General features: G+C 43.0%; 1 protein-coding gene across 1 annotated transcript in view; it reads left to right on the top strand.

Moving 5' to 3' along the window:
• The window catches only part of ATXN7 (ataxin 7), a 123157-nt gene that overhangs the window by 88859 nt on the left and 13924 nt on the right, over positions 1-20374 (top strand). The window contains 3 exon segments of the mRNA XM_038740426.1: positions 10400-10661; positions 15947-16209; positions 16904-16986. Coding sequence (XP_038596354.1) covers positions 10400-10661; positions 15947-16209; positions 16904-16986 — 608 coding nt within the window.

The following is a 20374-nucleotide window of genomic DNA, read 5'->3' as shown; positions in this document are numbered from 1 at the left end:
AGAAATCGGGGTTCTAAGCCTTGATTTAGTTTTTCCTGAGCAGTGCACCCTGTAGTGACAAGGTTTACCACTGCCACCCCACCCCCACCCCCCACGGACTCCGTATAGTCCCCCCAAATAGGCACTAGCGGCAGTTTAGGGTTAATTTCATTACACCAAACTTTATGGCTCGATTGGGCTGTCATTCTTAGGACTTACTGATCCAAGTATAGTGTGTGGTTAAAATAAACAAAACACAGGGTTGCTAGGGAGAATGGAAAGTATAGTTGGGGGAAATTTTCATTTTATTTTATTTATTTAGTGTGTGTGTGTGTGTGTGTGTGTGTGTGTGTGTGTGCGCTTTCCCAAAATTTAAAATTAATTTTGAAGATGTTCTCCTTAGAGTTGCTTTTGGGGATTTCCCACACAGGATGGTGATTCCATTGGGAAGAACCATGATTGTTTACTTTAAATTAGAAAGCAAAACAAACACACCCAGAAAGCTGCACTTCCCTCCCTCCCACCCTCCACCCCAGTTCTCTGCTATCCAGGTTATGATTTGTCAGGGATTTAATAATGTTGGTATTTGTTAAGCACTTACTATGTGCCAAGCACTGTTCTAAGCACTGAGGTCGATACAAGGTAATCAAGTTGTCCCACGTGGCGCTCACAGTCTTCACCCCCATTTTACAGATGAGGTAACTGAGGCACAGAGAAGTTAAGTGACTTGCCCAAAGTCACACAGCTGACAAGTGGCATAGCCAGGATTAGAACCCATGACCTCTGATTCCCAAGCCTGGGCTCTTTCCGCTGAGCCATGCTGGATTTAAATTATTGTTTTAAGGACTAAAGGGAAATTAAGGAATTTGAAAAAAAAAAAAGGAATGTGTAGGAAACCATTAGGTTGCTCAAGTGTGCTGGTGTCCTTTCTCATTGATTGTACATGCTGATGCTTTTAGGTTCCTCCATTGCTTTTCCCATTACAAGCTAATGCAAAATGAATGTATCCATTGAAGCAGTAACAGGCTCTTCCAAACACAGGACACATTTAGATTGTTGATAATTACTGTTTTACAGTTTAATGTCATTTCCTTCCTCCCGCTAAAGCAAATTTTGATTACCCTGTCCATATAACTATGTCCTCATAGGTGTCCACACCACAGGAACAAGGGTGGATGAGAGCCCCCACAAATTTTTTGAGCTAGATTCCCAAACTTGCTCATCCCAGGTCTCTGAAGAGATCTGAGTTTCCCATCAGGGCTGAAAAGACTCAATATGATGATTTTTGGACTATTAGCTCTTTCAAGCCTGTCTCCTCCCAGTCCTTAGCCCTCTCAACCACCTTCCTCCCCTCCCCCTCAACCCTCCCCACACACAACAGCTCTGCTCCCTTCTCTCCCCGTCCCCCCAAGTTCAAAATGCTTGTCTATATTTTCCATCAGTTGCATATGAATCAGGATCAGCTGCTTGACATATGTTAATGATTTTGTTGGAATCCAGTGCATCCACTTTCAGTAGTTTTTTTCCCCCCTTCAATATTCTCTTATTCTGATTGCTGTTTAATCTCAGGTGAAGGAAGCTGCTGAATTACAAAATTTGAAGTTTTGATCTATATACTTGAGCACTGCTACAGGTTGCAAAAGTTCCAGAGTCTGCGAGCTGGGGTTGTGGCAATATATGTGATGAACAACAGAAACAGTAATGTAGGCACACCTCATGATATAACCGGGTTCTGGTCCTTGAAAATGTGGTTGTATCATGGGGAACATTTTCCCATAGACTTGTAGGCTGTAAATTGTGATCTTTTCCAGAACCTCTGGAAAAGTTACATAATACATAAAGGAATTTCATGTATGGTAATAATAAATGACTAAACTATTTGCTCCTTATCAAAGTAATTTAAAGCCTAACATCACAATATTAAGCAATTGAGTCTTTTCAGGAGGCTGCAGAAGTAGAAGCTTGTTCTACTGACTGTGGTAGTGGCTTTTTGATTTTAGTGAATTTAGGTTGAAGAACAGCTGCCTTTTCTTCTGTGAGCACTTTGCAACAAGCTAACTCCATTTAAATAACTCTTTGCACCTTTGAACGCCTCTCTCTCCAGTAGTCTACTTAAAGCGTATTTATAACTTTTTATGGTATTTGTTAAGCACTTAGTATGTGCAAGGCACTGTACTAATAAGCACTGGGGCAGATACAAGATAATTGGGTTGAACACAGTCCCTATCCCACATGGGGCTCACAGTCTTAATCCCCATTTTATAACTGAGGCACGGGAAGGTCACACAGACATATGGTGGAGCCAGGATTTGACCCCAGGCCCTCTGGCTTCCAGGCCTGGGCTTTTTCCACCAGGCCATGCTGCTGCTTCTGCTTTCTTGAAAATCAATGCTTGACTTGTGAATCCCCCAAATTTGAGCTGGTGATGAGTAATCGTAGCTACTACTTCATCTGCTTTAGCATCCTGCAGTGATGCAGTGGATTGTTGATGTTCGATGAGGACCTTGTTGGACACAGTCATCCTCTGAACATGATGCAGTGAATCATTGACTTCTCCATCATGCATTTCTAAACTGTCTCCCCAGTTGAATAGAGTTTTTGCTTATCTGCTTAAGGGTCTCTCTTCAGCCTTGAAAATCTGACACAAACTATGGGTAAAGTTTCCCCCAAAATTCATTATTATTAATAATAATAATAATAATAGCATTTGTTAAGCGCTTACTATGTGCAAAGCACTGTTCTAAGCGCTGGGGGGATACAAGGTGATCAGGTTGCCCTGCGTGGGGCTCATAGTCACCATCCCCATTTTACAGATGAGGTAACTGAAGCTCCGAGAAGTTAAGTGACTTGCCCAAGGTCACATAGCAGACATGTGGTGGAGCTGGGATTCGAACCCATGACCTCTGACTCCAAAGCCCGTGCTCTTTCCACTGAGCCACGCTGCTTCTCATCATTGATTGCTTACCCTCAGCCCAGGTAGGGAGGGAATGGGCAGAGATTTACCTCGGCTCAGGACATTAGGCCTGGATGGTGGTTGGGGGGCTGGGGGGAGTTGGGTGGTGGTCCCCTGGGGTGGTTGTAACCTGGGGTAGGCATGTAATATACACATCTTGCAGGTTAGCAACAAGAAATCTCAATGGGCAATTAGCCAATGGCATTTATTGAGCAGTGACTGAGTGCTAGGCACTTTACTAAGCATTTGGGAAAGTAAAAACAGCTGTGATGCACATTCTTTGCCCTTAAGGTATATTCAGTAGAAAGGGAGAGATGGACAAAAATTGCTTCCATATAGTGAAAGACAGGGGAAGAAAAGTCAAAAGCAGGTAGAAGCATAATCACATCAGGATAAAACAGCTGAACAAATACTTGAATATAATAATCATAGTAGTAATAATAATTGTGGTTTTTAAAGTACTTACTATGTGCCAAGCACTGTATTAAGTGTTGGGATAGATTCAAGATCAGCAGGTAGGTCAGGGGCCCTGTTCCATATAGGGCTCATAATTTAAGGGGGAGAAAGAAGAGGTATCCCCCATTTTATAGATGAGGAAACTGAGGCACAGAGAAGTTAAGTGACTAATTGCCCATAGTAACACAACAAGCAAGTGGTGGAGCCAGGATCAAAACCCAGATCTCCTGAGTCTCAAGCCTGTGTTCTTTCCATTATGTCGTGTTGTTTGTCAGTGTACAGACAAATGTATAAAAAATGATAGACATGTACACAAGTGCTAAGGGCAGGTGCTGTGCTGTCGTGATTGGGGGTGTTGAGAATTATTATTTGAGGAAGGTCTCTTGGAGGAGGTGGTATTTTAGCAAGCTTTAAAGGTGGAGAGAGATGAGGTCTGGCAGTTGGGGAAGAAGGGAGTTCCAATCAGGTGGAACAACTTGTGCTCTGGAAATTGGAGGCAGGAGAGTCAAGAGCAGGAGCGAGGTACATTTAATTGAATTTGGGAGTAGCAGGTGATGAATGCCACTCTGTAAGTTGGGAGCGAGCTGGTAGAGAGCCTTGAAGCCAATGGTGTGGCATTGCTGCTAGATGCAGATGAAAAATATTGTAGTATATATCTGTAATGGATGCTTCCTGACTAGGATGAAGGGAGAGAGAGCATTGGAACATCTGCTAAGCTGGTAGTAATAGTGGGAGACTTTATCCACCCAAAGATTAGCTGACAAACATCATGAAGTGGTAGTAAAGTGTTTGGTTAGGACAAATGACTTTGGAATTAGACCCAGCTCCCCCAAGGAACCCCTCTCAGGATCTCACCTGAAGACTTTCCAGTACCCTACTAGTCTCGGCTATGGGAGGGAGAGTCAAGCAGAGGCATACGCATTCCATTCCTAGCTTGGGCAGTGGCTAGGAAGTCAATCCGCTATAAATCAAAACTCACCTGTGTTTGGGCAGCAGCGGCATGGGAGAGAGTTAAGGTCAGACACTCAAGTTTACTGTGCAGAAGAAGGCAATGGTAAACCATTTCCGTATTTTTACCAAGAAAACTTTATGAATACACTACCAGAATGATTGCAGATGGAGATTGGGGGGTTCTGGGAGAGATGAATCCATGGAGTCGTTATGGATTGGAAACAACTCGACAGCATAAGCCAGGACCCCCCAAGGAAATCAATCAATCAATGTCATTTATTGAGCACTTACTGTGTGCATCGCACTGTACTGAGTGCTTAAAAGATAATATACTGGATTTAATTATTAACAGAAAACAGGTCCTGGAGCAGGAAGTAGATGAAAGCGAGCTACCTGCAATAGGGAACACAACATGATTACATTTAGCATTCTTATTGGAGAGGGGTGCCAGAAAGGTCACAAAGATTATTGAACTATGATAAAAAATATGAACCTTAGGAAAAGTTGAAAGGAGTTGCTTTAAGAAAAAAATAAGTTATAAGAATCCTGGGGGTTGTTTAAAAAAATATTTTAAGCTCAGGTAAAATGTGAGCTACGAAACAAGAAACTAGCCCTCCCTCACTCCCCACCTCCCCCCCCCCCCAACCCCCCAGAAAAAAAGGAGAAAGAAAAAAATAAAGATATGTAGAAACCCAGCTTGGATTACTGGCAAAGTAACAATTTGTTGTCCAAACAAAGAATGGACAGCTCACCCAAGAAGAGGAATGTTTATAAAGAAAGGTAGATTGTGTGCATCAGCTTAGTACAGTGCTTTGCACATAGTAAGCACTCAAGAAATACCACTGATTTAACAGGAAAATAGGTGAGCAAAAGTGAGCCTTGCAAAAAATGCCAGAGTAATGATGAAAGAGTCTTCAGATGTATGAAAGGTGACAATTAGGAGTGAGTTACTTGATTGTTTGTAAGAGGTGGACAGAGAATAATTGAGAGGCTTAGTTTGGTCTTTTCTGAAAAAAGCGTTAGGGAACTTCCCACCCCAAAAAGACTTTATAAGAAGCAAGTCAGAGAAACTAAATCAAATTGTGACCCTAGAAGTTGTTTTAGACTAAACTGCCAAGGTGGATATAAATAAATCGCCAGGACTAACTGGCCTCCAAACAAGAGTACAAAAAGTGATTACACAGGGTGACTGATGAATCACTGACAGAAATCCCATCTGTAAAAGAGTTCCTAAGGTTATCCTAGGAACTGTAGGCTGGTGGGGTTCACTTCCATATCTGGCAAATCGGTAGAGACTTGAATCAGGCTTTGGATTGATGGACATTTAGGAAAATGCAATCTGTTGGAGGAAAATCACATGAGTTCTGTTTGGAAAGTCATGCTTCACTTATCCATTGGAATTCTTTGAAGCGGTCAATAAACATGGGAGTAGAGGGAAACATGATATACTGAATTTGGTTTTTCAGAAGATCTTGACACAACAAAGGTTTTAAAACAACTGCATAATCGGGATTAGAGGAACTGTCCCATCAGATAGAAAAGTGGCTGAAACATAAAGAGCAAAAGCAATGGATTTTAAGTAGCCAACTTTCATGATGAACTGTTAAAAAAAAAAAGCCAGCCCTCAGGAATCAGAGCTGGGATTGGTTTTGTTTCATGGGATTGGTTTTGTTTCACATGTCCGTCAATTATCCCCGTATAGGGTTGCTCAGTGAAGTATTCAAGTTTGCTGATGATGAAGCTTTTCTGTCGTCATCATCAACAGTATTTCTTGAGCACATGCTGGGTGATGAAATGCTAGCAGAGAGGGATAAAATGGAAAACTGGAAACTAGACAAGGGGGCGAATAAGTGGAAGATGAAAAATATAGTTCAAGAAAACTAGATGTGCTGGGCTCTGAGCTGTGTCATCACTCTAGAAAGAGGTTTTAAAGTCCCTTTTTATGGTGTTTGTGAAGCACTATGTGTCACACTGTTCTAAGCACTGGGATAGGTACAAGTTAATTAGGTTGGACACAGTCCCTATCCCTTATGAGGCTCACAGTCTTAATCCCCATTTTACAGGTGAGGTAACTGGGGCATGGAGAAGTGAAGTGACTTGCCCAAGGTCACCTAGCAGACAAATGGCAGAACTGATATTAAAACCCAGGTCCTTCTGACTCCCAGGCTCATGCTCTATCCACTAGACTACACTGCTTCCTTGTTGAATGGTCCTTCAGAGTATTGGCTTAAAGTGCAGCAGCCTCCAAAACGTCCAACAAAATGCTAGACATAATTAGGGAGAGCATAAAAAACAAACCCAAAGGGAAAGTTTTGTAAATATGAAAACCCAGTGAATGTGCACCCAAAATGCTCTGGCCACTTCTGGTCCTCCCATCTTGGGATGGACATGAGAGAGCTGGAAAAGTTTCAGAGGTGGGCAACGAAGATGAAGAGGGAGGTGGACAGGCTTCCAGAGGAGGATACATTTCAGAGATTAGCCCTCTGAAAAGACTAAACGGAGAGGGCATCATCATCAGTACTTGGGACTCTGGCCTCTAGAGGTTTAAAAGTTTATAACATCATGAAAGGTGTTGTCAAGGCAAATGAAAAAAAATTGTTCATCGTTATCACAAGACTAGGCTGAGGAGGCATCACTAAAGCCTAAAGATGAAGCTTAAGGAAACCATGGAACATAAAATATCATTACTGGGCCACACCAGTGGTCCATCTAGCCCAGCGTTCTGTCGCCCAGCAGAGGGAACAGGATGCTTGTACGAAGTATGTGGTGGTTGTCTTCCTTGGTATCCAACCTAATAGTTAGGGATAGACCATCGGCTATCCTTAACGTTGCCCTCTATATTCCTAACAGTCACTTCTGAACTTTGAAGATATTTTCATCCTGCACGACGTCCTGCAGTAACAAAATTAATGTGCTTTGCATCTGCTTTATGAAGATGTGTTTTTCTTGGTTTCTCTTTCTTTATACTTGCAGCCTTCAAACTTCAGTGAACGCCCTCCCCCTCACGTTCACGAGGGCTCTGGTGAACAACAAAGTGTAGTCATCCCCTTTCTGGGTTTGTAGACTCTAGTCATATTCCCCCTCAGTCTGTTTCTTTCTAAAGTGAAGAGTCCTAATCCTTTTAGTCCATCTTCATACAGACACTTCTCATGACCATCTTGCCCGCTCTTTGTCTGTATCGAATGATGCCCTTTGCTAATCAGACCAACTTGTTTGCCTAGCCCAGGCATCCCAAGGCAAATTTAGGCTGAAGTCTACAGAGGAGATGTTTACAGCTTGGCCGTATCAGCCCTGCGGTCGTGTTGGGGGTGGCTTCCACCCAGCAGGAGGTGTGTTGAGTAAAATATCCATCTTATTGTATCATGGGATATTATTCAGTTGGTTTCTAGAGCTTTCCAGTCGGTAAAAGCTGATTAACCAACTTTTACTGTACTGCAGTTCCTGAAAGGAAAAATGATGTATCAGGGGTCTTTGTCACCCATTTTACACATTGATCTGATTTGCCAGCAGCAGTGATGACATGGCTATTTCAGTTGGCATCACTCAAGAGTTATCTGAAAAACAACTCTAACAAAGATAATTGTATTGGTCAATCAAAGAGGAGATGACTGGAATGATTAAAGATGAATAATTTTCAAAACTCAGTCGGCATGTATGTTAATATTTAAACGTACCTCTTTCATTTCAGAAAAAAAGTTGGAAGATGCTCATAAATTACTAACTTAATAAATTTATTTAGGAATAAATTATTTGGAATTTAGTCACTAGAGCTGACTGGTCAATTTTGTGTATAGTTAAGATAACCATTCTGTCAAGGTCTATGCATGGATTCTTTCTCTGCCTCTTAAACCATTGCTGAGCTATTAGCCATCAAATAGCAAGTATTAAGAGAGAAGTCCCTTCTCTCCTTCTACAGCCCAGCCCGCACCCTCCACTCCTCTGCCGCTAAACTCCTCACCGTGCCTCGTTCTCGCCTGTCCCGCCGTCGACCCCCGGCCCACGTCATCCCCCTGGCCTGGAATCCCCTCCCTCCGCACATCCGCCAAGCTAGCTCTCTTCCTCCCTTCAAGGCCCTACTGAGAGCTCACCTCCTCCAGGAGGCCTTCCCAGACTGAGCCCCCTCCTTCCTCTCCCCCTCGCCCCCCCATCCCCCCCCCGTCTTATCTCCTTCCCTTCCCCACAGCACCTGTATATATGTATATATGTTTGAACATATTTATTACTCTGTTTATTTATTTATTTATTTTACTTGTACATATCTATTCTATTTATTTCATTCTGTTAATGTGTTTGGTTTTGTTCTCTGTCTCCCCCTTCTAGACTGTGAGCCCACTGTTGGGTAGGGACTGTCTCTATATGTTGCCAACTTGTACTTCCCAAGTGCTTAGTACAGTGCTCTGCACACAGTAAGCGCTCAATAAATACGATTGACTGATTGATTGATTAAAGCAACACAGGTATCCTTGCCACTACCAAAGTACATAAATTGGGCAATGGTAGATGGAGGGATGTTTGTGGCTGAACCTTATATGCTTATCTGGAAAAATTGTAGTGCGATGCCTATAATGGAATAAATATGTGAGACACTTAGTATTGGATCACATTTCTTTTAAAAATGAAATATATAATTTAAATACTTTTCCCCGAAAGTTAACTTAGAGTAGTTATACTTGATATGAGAAAGTCACAAAAATATTTCATTGGATGTTTTCAGATGCTTCACTTTGAAATAATTGCAAATTCCCATGACACATCTATTAATGAGAAGGCAATAGTTTTTTAAGGAAAAGCTGGTGTCTCCATGTACCGTGTTAGTTATTTCAAAGTTGAGGTGTGTATGCACAGGTGTCCGTGAAACCTGAATGTCTCACTTCAACTTTTGGTTCTCTTCCTCACTAGAAATTGGTGTAGCTATTTGGCATCCTTATGTTGTACACTTCCATTTGACCATAAGTTTTGTGGTCTTATCACATTATTAAAAGGGAGTGAAATTGATGGAAAATTCAGTACAAATGCGAAAAAGGAAATGGTAGATCAGTCTAGAACAATCAATCAATCATATTTATTGAGCGCTTACTGTGTGCAGAGCACTGTACTAAGCGCTTGGGAAGTACAAGTTGGCAACGTATAGAGACGGTCCCTACCCAACAGTGGGCTCACAATCTAGAAGGGGGAGACAGAGAACAAAACAAAACATATTAATAAGATAAAATAAATAGAATAGATATGTACAAGTAAAATAAATAGAGTAATAAATACGTACCAACATATATACATATATACAGGTGCTGTGGGGAAGGGAAGGAGGTAAGATGGGGGGGGATGGAGAGGAGGAGGAGGGGGAGAGGAAGGAGGGGGCTCAGTCTGGGAAGGCCTCCTGGAGGAGGTGAGCTCTCAGTAGGGCCTTGTAGGGAGGAAGAGAGCTAGGTTGGCGGATGTGTGGAGGGAGGGTATTCCAGGCCAGGGGGATGACGTGGGCCGGGGGTCGATGGCGGGACAAGCGAGAATGAGGCACAGTGAGGAGATTAGCGGCACAGGAGCGGAGGGTGCGGGCTGGGCTGTAGAAGGAGAGGAGGGGGTGAGGTGATGGAGAGCCTTGAAGCCGAGGGTGAGGAGTTTCTGCCTGATGCGTAGGCTGATTGGTAGCCACTGGAGATTTTTGAGGAGGGGAGTAACATGCCCAGAGCGTATGTTAGTGAATAATCACAAAGGGATATTAACACTAGGTTTTTATATATTTAGAACTTAAAAATGAGGGCATTTTGAGGAAGAGAAAACAAGTGTTTCGCCAAATGAATAAGTAAAATGGTACATTACTACTCTGAGGGGGGTTTTTTTGCTTAAACATTCCTAGTCTAGCAAAAACTAAAAATAATAAGGGAAATGTGAGTCCAAGGTAGGTGTGCGTTCTGGAATGGTAGTGAATTCCAAAAAACTATTCCCCATGATGATGATACAATCGTTATTGGTATTGACAGATTGTTATATTTTTATGTGCATAACTGTGTCCCGCTATGAAAAATAAAAATTTGCTCAAGTGTGTGTTTTCTTTCTTCACAGAAAGAAGACATAGCTCCTCCAGCAAGTCCTCTTTGATTAGTCCATCTTCTTCAGTATTTTCCATCTTTTCTTCACTGTCTTCAAAAAGCAAAGGTAGCAGTGCAAGTGGAAGTAGTCGCTCATGCAGTGGAGGTATTATTAGTGCATCGTTATCATCATCCAATTCCAAGTTGTTGAAATCACCCAAAGAAAAGCTGCAGCTCAGTGGAAACAATAGGCCAATGCATCCTATGCAGCATAGCAAAATTTCCCATGATAAAATGTGAGTATATTACAATGGTTTAAACTTTATCACTGGTAAGCATAGAACTTCCAAGAGTGTCTACTTTGAGAGAAAACAGAAAGTATACCTACATTTTTGCTGCTGCCGAAAGTTCAATTCATGAACATGGGAAGAAAGTCTCCAGAGCCCAGATTCATTTTTTTTTTCAGGGGATGGACAGAGCTCTCTCCCTGGTTCTTCACTGTACAGCATAGTAGAGCAGAAATATGCAAACAACAAAACCCCATTCTTCCTGCCCCCCCCCCCCCCCCCCCCCCCCCAACGTCTCTCCCAGGGAGATCCACTGCCTGCTGTTGGTAGATTGAATACAAATTTTCACTGAGAATTATGAACTCATGAGACATTGTGTGAATGCATGCACACTCGCCAGCACGCACTATCTGATCTGGCTTGCCCCAGCGCAGTATAATCCTGGTCTTGCCACCTACCTCTCCTACCATTCCTTCTCGGTTTCTTTTCCTCTTCCACCTCTCATCCCCTGATCGTGGGTGTCCTGCCAAGTTCTCTGCTTGATCTCTCGCTCTTCTCCCCAATAAAGAATGTATTAAGTGCTTATTGTTGTGGATCAAAGGGTTAGAAACAAGGTTATGAGATCAATTGTAATCCTTATCCCTCTTGGAGCTTACAGTCTATCATCTCTATTTTACATCTACGAAAACTGAGGCCCAGAGAGGTTAAGTAGCTTGCCAGAGGTAGGGCTGGGACTCGAACACGGGTCTCTTGACTCCCAGTTCCTTGCCCTTCCCCCTTGGCCACACTGCTTATACACCCAATCTCTTGGGGAACTCATCTGCTAATATGACCTTCTGGCACCACCTCTGTGCAGATGATTTATAAATCTACTTCTCTTTTCTGACTTCTCCCCGATATCCATTCCCACAACTCTTCTTTCTTCCAGGACATCTCCATGAGGATTCATTCATTCATCAGTCAATCGGTCAGTGGTATTTGTTGAGGCGCTTACTGTGTGGCAAGCACTGTACTAGGCGCTAGGGAGAGAACAAAGCAGGAGTTCATGGTCTAGAGGGGGAGACAGACATTAAAATAAATTACTGATGGGAGAATGGGAGAGTACAGGGATATGTACTTAAGTGCTGGGGGTAAATAATCAGGTTCTTAAGGGCTACAGATAGATCCAAGTGCATAGGCAATGTGGAAGAGAGAGCAATTGGGAGAAATGAGGGCCTAGTCACGGAAGGCCTCTTGGAGGAGGAGTGATTTTCGTAGGGCTTTGAAGGCTTTGAAACCTCAAACTCAGCATCTCCAAAACTGAATCAATCAATCAATTGTATTTATTAAGCGCTTACTGTGCAGAGCACTGTACTAAGCACTTGGGAAGTACAAGTTGGCAACATATAGAGACAGTCCCCACCCAACAGTGGGCTCACAGTCTAAAAGGGAGAGACAGAGAACAAAACCAAACATGCTAACAAAATAAAATAAATAGAATAGATATGTACAAGTAAAATAAATAAATAAATAGAGTAATAAATATGTACAAACATATATGCATATATACAGGTGCTGTGGGGAAGGGAAGGAGGTAAGATGGGGGGATGGAGCGGGGGACGAGGGGGAGAGGAAGGAAGGGGCTCAGTCTGGGAAGGCCTCCTGGAGGAGGTGAGCTCTCAGTAGGGCCTTGAAGGGAGGAAGAGAGCTAGCTTGGCAGATGGGCAGAGGGAGGGCATTCCAGGCCCGGGGGATGACATGGGCCGGGGGTCGATGGCGGGACAGGCGAGAACGAGGCACGGTGAGGAGATTAGCGGCAGAGGAGCGGAGGGTGCGGGGTGGGCTGTAGAAGGAGAGAAGGGAGGTGAGGTAGGAGGGGGCGAGGTGATGGACAGCCTTGAAGCCCAGGGTGAGGAGTTTCTGCCTGATGCGCAGATTGATTGGTAGCCACTGGAGATTTTTGAGGAGGGGAGTAACATGCCCAGAGCATTTCTGGACAAAGACAATCCGGGCAGCAGCATGAAGTATGGATTGAAGTGGGGAGAGACATGAGGATGGGAGATCAGAGAGCAGGCTGATATAGTAGTCCAGACGGGATAGGATGAGAGCTTGAACGAGCAGGGTAGCGGTTTGGATGGAGAGGAAAGGGTGGATCTTGGCAATGATGCAGAGCTGAGACTGGCAGGTTTTGGTGACGGCTTGGATGTGAGGGGTGAATGAGAGAGCGGAGTCGAGGATGACACCAAGGTTGCGGGCTTGTGAGATGGGAAGGATGGTAGTGCCGTCAACAGAGATGGGAAAGTCAGGGAGAGGGCAGGGTTTGGGAGGGAAGACAAGGAGTTCAGTTCCTCTCATCGACTTTGTTTCTCCAGTTTCTGAGGACACCATCACTATTCTAGAGAAGCAGTGTGGCTTAGTGGCAAGAGCCCGGGCTTGGGACTCAGAGGATGTGGGTTCTAATACCGGCTCTGCCACTTGTCTTCTGTGTGACCTTGAGCAAGCCACTTCACTTCTCTGTGCCTGTTACCTTATCTGTAAAATGGGGATTAAGGCTGTGAGCCCCACATGGGACAACCTGATGACCTTGTATCTACCCCAGTACTTAGAACAGTGCTTGGCACATAGTAAGTGCTTAACAAATACCAGAATTATTATTATTATTGTTATTATTATTATTATTCTCCCGGGAACCCTGGTATTATCCTCTACTCTTCACTATCACTCTGCTCTCATATCCAGTGTACTGCTAAAAACTACTATTTTTTCCTCAGAAATATTGTGTAGATCTGCCCCCTCTTCTCCACCTATGCAGCAGCCACACTGGTTCAAGCACTCCTCAATCAATGATATTTATTGAATTTTTACTGTTTATAGAGCACTGTACTAAGCACTTGGGAGAGTACAACAGAGTTTGTAGACATGTTCCCTGCACACAAGGAGCTTAGAGTTTAGAGAAGTAGCGTGGCTTAGTGGAAAGAGCACAGGCTTGGGAGTCAGAGGTCATGGGTTCTAATCCTGACTCCACCACCTAACAGCTGTGTGCCTTTGGGCACGTCACTTAATTTCTCTGTGCCTCAGTCGCCTCATCTGTGAAATGGGGATTAAGTCTGTGAGCCCCATGTGGGACAACCTGATTACCTTGTGTTTACCCCGGTGCTTAGAACAGTGCTTGGCACATAGGAAGCACTTAAAAAATACCATCATTATTATTATTTAGAGAGGGAGACAAACATTCATATAAATAAATTATGGATGTGCTTTGTACTGAGGGTGGGATGAATAACAAATGCTCAAGAGGTACAGATCCTCATGTCATGACTGGACACTTAGGCCAGCCTCCTTACTGCTGTTTATGCCTCCAGCCTCACACCTTTCCCCAAGCCCCTCTTCTCACCTTCTGATCCCCCAACTGCCACTTAAGCACTCAAACATTTGAGAGAAGCAGCGTGGCCTAATGGGAAGAACATGAGCCTTGAAGTTAAAGGATCTGGGTTCTAATCCCAGTTCCATCACATCAATCAATCAGTTGTATTTATTGAGTGCGTACTGTGTGCTGAGCACTTTACTAAGCACTTGGGAGAGTAATAATAATAATTAAGGTACTTGTTAAGTGCTTACTATGTTCCAAGCACTGTTCTAAGCTCTGGGGTAAATATAAATTGATCAGGTTGGACACAGTCCCTGTTCCACATTGGGCTCACACTCTTAATCCCTGTTTGTACAGATGAGGTAACTGAGGCACAGAGAAATTGTGACTTGCCCAATATCACACAGCAGACAAGTGGAGGGAGGAGTTGGGATTAGAACCCATGACCTTCTGACTCCCAGGCCTGTGCTCTATCCATTAAGCCACACTGCTTAATGGATAGAATACAGTATAATGGAGTTGGTAGACACGTTCCCTGCCCACAGTGAGTTTACAGTCTAGAAGGGAAGATGGACATTAATACAGGTTTATGGATATTATATAATTGCAGTGGGGCTGAGGAAAGGATGAATAAAGGATGAAAATTCAAGTGCAAGAGTGACACAGAAGGATGTGGGAGAAGAGGAGATGAGAGTCTATTTGGGGAAGGCTACTTGGAGGACGTGTCTCTTCAGTGAGGCTTTGAAGGTGGGGAGAGTGACCATCTGTGGATATGGAGAGAGAGCATTTCAGGCCAAGAGGCAGGATGTGGATGAAAGGTTGGTGAGATAGACGAGATCGAGGCACAGTGACTAGGTTAGCATTAAAGGAACAAAGTGTGCAGGCTGGGTTGTAGTAGGAAAGCAGCAAGGTAAGGTAGGAGGGGGTAAGGTGATTGAGTGCTTTAAATCTGAAGGTAAGGAGTTTTTATTTGATGTGGAGAGGTGGGTGGGCAACCACTTAGAGGTTCCAAGAATGTATATGCATATTTAATATTTTTGTGTCTCCCCATTGTGGACAGGGCTGTGTCTTATCCTGTTGTATCTCCTGTACTCAGTAGGCACTTAGTGAATACCATTGCTGTACTACAACTCTCTCTCTCTCTCTCTCTCTCTCTCTCTCTCTCTCTCTCTCCCTCTCCCCCATCTCTCCCTCTCTCCCCCTTTCTCCCCCCCCCCACTCCCCCCACCTTGCCTGAAAAAAAATCTTGTCCACAGTATCATGTAAAGGCAGGCTTTAGTTAAACCTAGTAATGTAAGTTTAAATCCCTGCAGTCTCAAGCACATGGCTGCCCATCTAAGGTAAGGGAAGTGGGGAACATGCCACTTTAAAAAGAGTCTTGACCACCTGGGATGGTGTGAGTAAAAGTGAGCCCCATCCCCCTACCACCCTTAAGGACTATTGGTATTGCTTATTACTCCTGGGCATTATCTCTGACCTCTCCTTTTAAAATATGCATATCACCTTAATTGCCTGTTGTATCCTATTTAATCCAAAGTGCATTCTAGCACCTGCTTTGCACCAGAATTCAGCTTGTTCTTTTCTGTCTACAAAAGGAGTATTTTAATGTAGCTCACCTTGCCATACAATTCTATGGGTAACTGTTTCAGTTGTTAAAGTTGCTAAACTTCCAAGTCCATGTCTGAGAATAGATATAGGAAAGACTGTAAAATTTTGCTTTCAGTCCTGAGGTTGTAAGAAAACAAAATGCTGATGAAAGAAATAGTTCATTAAATTGAAAAATGGGCACAATTTTAGGGGTATTTTCATTATGTTCTGCATATTCAAGAATGTGATTTGTAACATACTTTCCATCTAGTTATCCTCGACAGTGTAGCACTTTCACATAGTTGTTTGAAATAACACAGTATTCAGCTGATTGTTTTTTTTATTTCCCCATTTATGGCAGCGTGACACCATCAGTCAAAGTGGAAAAGATGCATCCAAAGATAGATGGTGCACTACTGAAAACTGCTGTTGGTTCAACTTTTTCTACTACTGTGAGTTCCTCAATAAAGACTGGCCTTAATTGTCCCTCAATACCAAAGCCACCCTTGCCTTCCCCTGGACAGATATTGAATGGTAAAGGTCTTCACCCTACACCTTCAGTTTTGGAAAAGAAGCCAGAAGATCATTCAAATAACAGGAAGTTTTTACATAAAAGATTATCAGGTAATTTGGTATTTGCTACTGTGATAAGTTCCCTCAGAAATCTTAAGGGCATTCTGGATTGAACAGAGAGCAGTCAGCAGTCACAAATTGTTTAAAGAGTGGAAATGAGAGGTTGATTTGATTAACCATAAAATTTTTATCATTTTTATTGTTTGGGTATAAAGGTATCATCTATATACGTAAAATGAAGACAGGCCTGTCTCTTGCATAGCATGTTAACTTGATGTAAAGTATTTCTGCTTTTGATTTTAGGGAGTAATTTCTCAATAACGTATTCACTCACTCTGTAATTCTGAGAGCTTATTTATCCAGTGTTAATGGTATTCAGGCATTTTTCACTACATGCTAGGTAGAGGCACTCTTCTAAGCAGGGTAAGAGAAACCTGCTTTCACAATACTCCACACATTAGCATCTTGCTTTCTTTATGCGTAATCTGTGTATTAAATCAGTTCAGTTTCTCTTAACCTTCTCTTAATCTTGGTTCAGATTCTTGGGTGAGGGAGGGAAAGAGACAAAGGAGAAATCTAATCTTTTAAAATTTGATACAATACATTTTAGATGCATTTTGCATCTCAATCACACAGCAGTGCATTTTAGTGTAAATCATAGTGAATAATCTTAATGGCATTTAGACCAATGTAATAGTTTTTTGTGTTTCAGAGTTTTGTGTTTGTGCTTCTGTATATTTAACAGAGAGAGAATTTGATCCTGATATCTACTGTGGTGTCGTTGATGTGGAAACCAAGAAACCATGCACTAGGTCTTTGACATGCAAGGTAGGCCCCTCTCCTGATAGGTAAAAATGCATTTCAGTGGAAATATGTTTGTCTGCCCAGAAGTGGTTACTGGTAACTGCCATTATACTCTCTGGCATTTCCTTAATGTGCTGTGGTTTTGTGATCCTTTGAGGCAAGTGAATAACCTCAGTCATTGAATCAGTTAATCGATATTTGAGTGCTTACTTCATTCAGAGCACTGTACGAAGTGCATGGAAGAGTACAATATAACAATATGATGGACACATTCCCTGCCCACAATGAGCTTGCAGTCTAGAGGCGGAGACAGACATTAATATAAATAAATAAATTACAGATATGTACATAAATTCTATGGGACTGGGTGAGGGGGGAGGATGAATAAAGGGAACAAATCAGGGCGATGCAGAAGGAGGTGGAAGAAAAGGAAAAGAGGGCTTCCCTGACTTCAAGCCTCAACTTGAATAAATGTGGGTTTCAGAATCCATTGATTCTAGTTTACAGGTTTCTGTGAATGGCATTCTAAAAATCTTTATATCCTAAGCAGTTATTGTTAGAGATTTTGAACAGGGCTTTTTAAATTAAAAAAAAATTCACTTTGAAGATTAGTGTGGAATTCCTATGATCTAAATAATAATGTGGCCAGTAACTGAAGAAAAATGTTAACTGCCTTAAAGTATTTACTTGATCCACTGACCATTTTAAGTGTAATTTTAAAAGACAAGTACCCTTTTGTCATCAAAGGTCTACCACCTCATCATTTCATAGATTTTTTTTTAATTTTGAGAGGCAGCATGGCACAGTGAAAAGAGAATGGGACTAGATATCAGTTTTACCACTGGCCTGCTGTATGGCCTTGCACATGTCACTTGTCCTCCTTTTTTTTTTAATGGAATTTGTTAAGCATTTACTATGTGCCAGGCCCTGTTCTAAGTGCTGGGGTAGGTACGAGGTAATCAGGTTGGACACTATCCATGTCCCACCTGGGGCTCACAGTCTTAATCACCATTTTACAAATGAGGTAACAGAAACACAGAGAAATTAGGTGACTTGTTTTTTGTGTGACCTCGGGCAAGTGGCAGAGCCAGGATTAGAACCCATGACCTTCTGACTCCCAGGCCCATGCTCTGTCAACTAGGCCATGCTGCTTCTCCCATTCACTTTCTTCATTTGTAAAATGGGGATTAGATACCTGCTCTATATGTCGCCAACTTGTACTTCCCAAGTGCTTAGTACAGTGTTCTGCACACAGTAAGCACTCAATAAATACAATTGAATGAATGAATGCTCTCCCCACCTCTTAGATTGTGAGCCCTGAGTAGTTCAGAGACTGTGTTCAATCTGATTATCTTGTACTTATCCCAGTGCTTAGCACAAAGTGAGCACTTAATACCATAATGGAATTTAGAATTGAAACTCTCTCCATTTTGTTTTGTAGAGTGCTAAGGTCAATGCCAAACACACAGCACCTTTATAAAATACTTTTTTTTATTATATAAACTTTAATAGCAGGCGCTAGATTTGTTTTATTAGTTATACATTACAAGTTGCATAAATTCAGAAAAACCAATTAATGGTATTTATTGAGCACTTACTATGTGCAGAGCACTGTACAGCACAGTTGGTAAACATGTACCCTGCCCACAAGGAGCTAGCTTACAGTCTATAGGGGGAGACAGACATTAATAAAAACAAATTACAGATACATACATAAGTGGTGTGGGGCTGAGGGTGGGATGAATATCAACTCCTTAATGGGTACAGATCCAAGTGCAAAAGCATATTTTTAGCTGTGTGATTCATTCAATCGTATTTATTGAGCGCTGTGTGTATTGACATTTTATGTTCTTGTATGCTTATCATTGGATTGTCAATTCCATTTAAATTTGAAATATTCCATTTTAAAATACTAACAAAATGAAACAGTACTTTCTCCAAATTCCTCCAAAATAAATCAGTATACATTTCATTTCAGGCGATGGATAAATTTTATATTACTAAAAAGAGAAAGCTTCACCACCAAAAGTAATCATAGAGTGTAATTCATTCATTCATTCATTCAATCGTATTTATTGAGCGCTTACTGTGTGCAGAGCACTGTACTAAGCGCTTGGGAAGTACAAGTTGGCAACATATAGAGACGGTCCCTACCCAACAGTGGGCTCACAGTCTAGAAGGGGGAGACAGAGAACAAAACAGAACATATTAACAAAATAAAATAAGTAGAATAAATATGTACAAGTAAAATAAATAGAGTAATAAATACATACAAACATATATACATATATACAGGCGTTGTGGGGAAGGGAAAGAGGTAAGGTGGGAGGGATGGAGAGAGGGAGGAAGGGGAGAGGAAGGAGGGGGCTTAGTCTGGGGAGGCCTCCTGGAGGAGGTGAGCTCTCAGTAGGGCCTTGAAGGGAGGAAGAGAGCTAGCTTGGCGGATGGGCAGAGGGAGGGCATTCCAGGCCAGGGGGATGACGTGGGCCGGGGATCGGCTGCGGAACAGGCGAGAATGAGGCACGGTGAGGAGATTAGCGGCAGAGGAGCGGAGGGTGCGGGCTGGGCTGTAGAAGGAGAGAAGGGAGGTGAGGTAGGAGGGGGCAAGGTAATGGAGAGCCTTGAAGCCGAGGGTGAGAAGTTTCTGCTGATGCGTAGGTTGATTGGTAGCCACTGGAGACTTTTGAGGAGGGGAGTAACATGCCCAGAACGTTTCTGGACAAAGACAATCTGGGCAGCGGTGTGAAGTATGGATTGAAGTGGGGAGAGACAGGAGGATGGGAGATCAGAGAGCAGGCTGATACAGTAATCCAGACGGGATAGGATGAGAGCTTGAACAAGCAGGTTAGCGGTTTGGATGGAGAGGAAAGGGCGGATCTTGGCAATGTTGCGGAGGTGAGACCGGCAGGTTTTGGTGACGGCTTGGATGTGAGGGGTGAACGAGAGAGCGGAGTCGAGGATGACACCAAGGTTGTGGGCTTGTGAGATGGGAAGGATGGTAGTGCCGTCAACAGTGATGGGAAAGTCAGGGAGAGGGCAGGGTTTGGGAGGGAAGATAAGGAGTTCAGTCTTGGACATGTTGAGTTTTAGATGGTGGGCAGACATCCAGATGGAGATGTCTTGAAGGCAGGAGGATATACAAGCCTGGAGGGAGGGAGAGAGAGCAGGAGCAGTGATGTAGATTTGGGTGTCATCAGCGTAGAGATGATAGTTGAAGCCGTGGGAGTGAATGAGTTCACCAAGGGAGTGAGTGTAGATAGAGAACAGAAGGGGACCAAGAACTGAACCTTGAGGAACCCCTACAGTAAGGGGATGGGAGGGGGAGGAGGAGCCCACAAAAGAGACTGAGAATGAACAGCCGGAGAGATAAGAGGAGAACCAGGAGAGGACGGAGTCTGTGAAGCCAAGGTTG

This window comes from Tachyglossus aculeatus, chromosome X1 (genome assembly GCF_015852505.1).
Source record: "Tachyglossus aculeatus isolate mTacAcu1 chromosome X1, mTacAcu1.pri, whole genome shotgun sequence".
Lineage (NCBI taxonomy): Eukaryota > Metazoa > Chordata > Mammalia > Monotremata > Tachyglossidae > Tachyglossus > Tachyglossus aculeatus.
The sequence above is the reverse complement of the archived record's forward strand: the minus strand, read 5'-3'. Positions and strand labels throughout refer to the sequence as shown.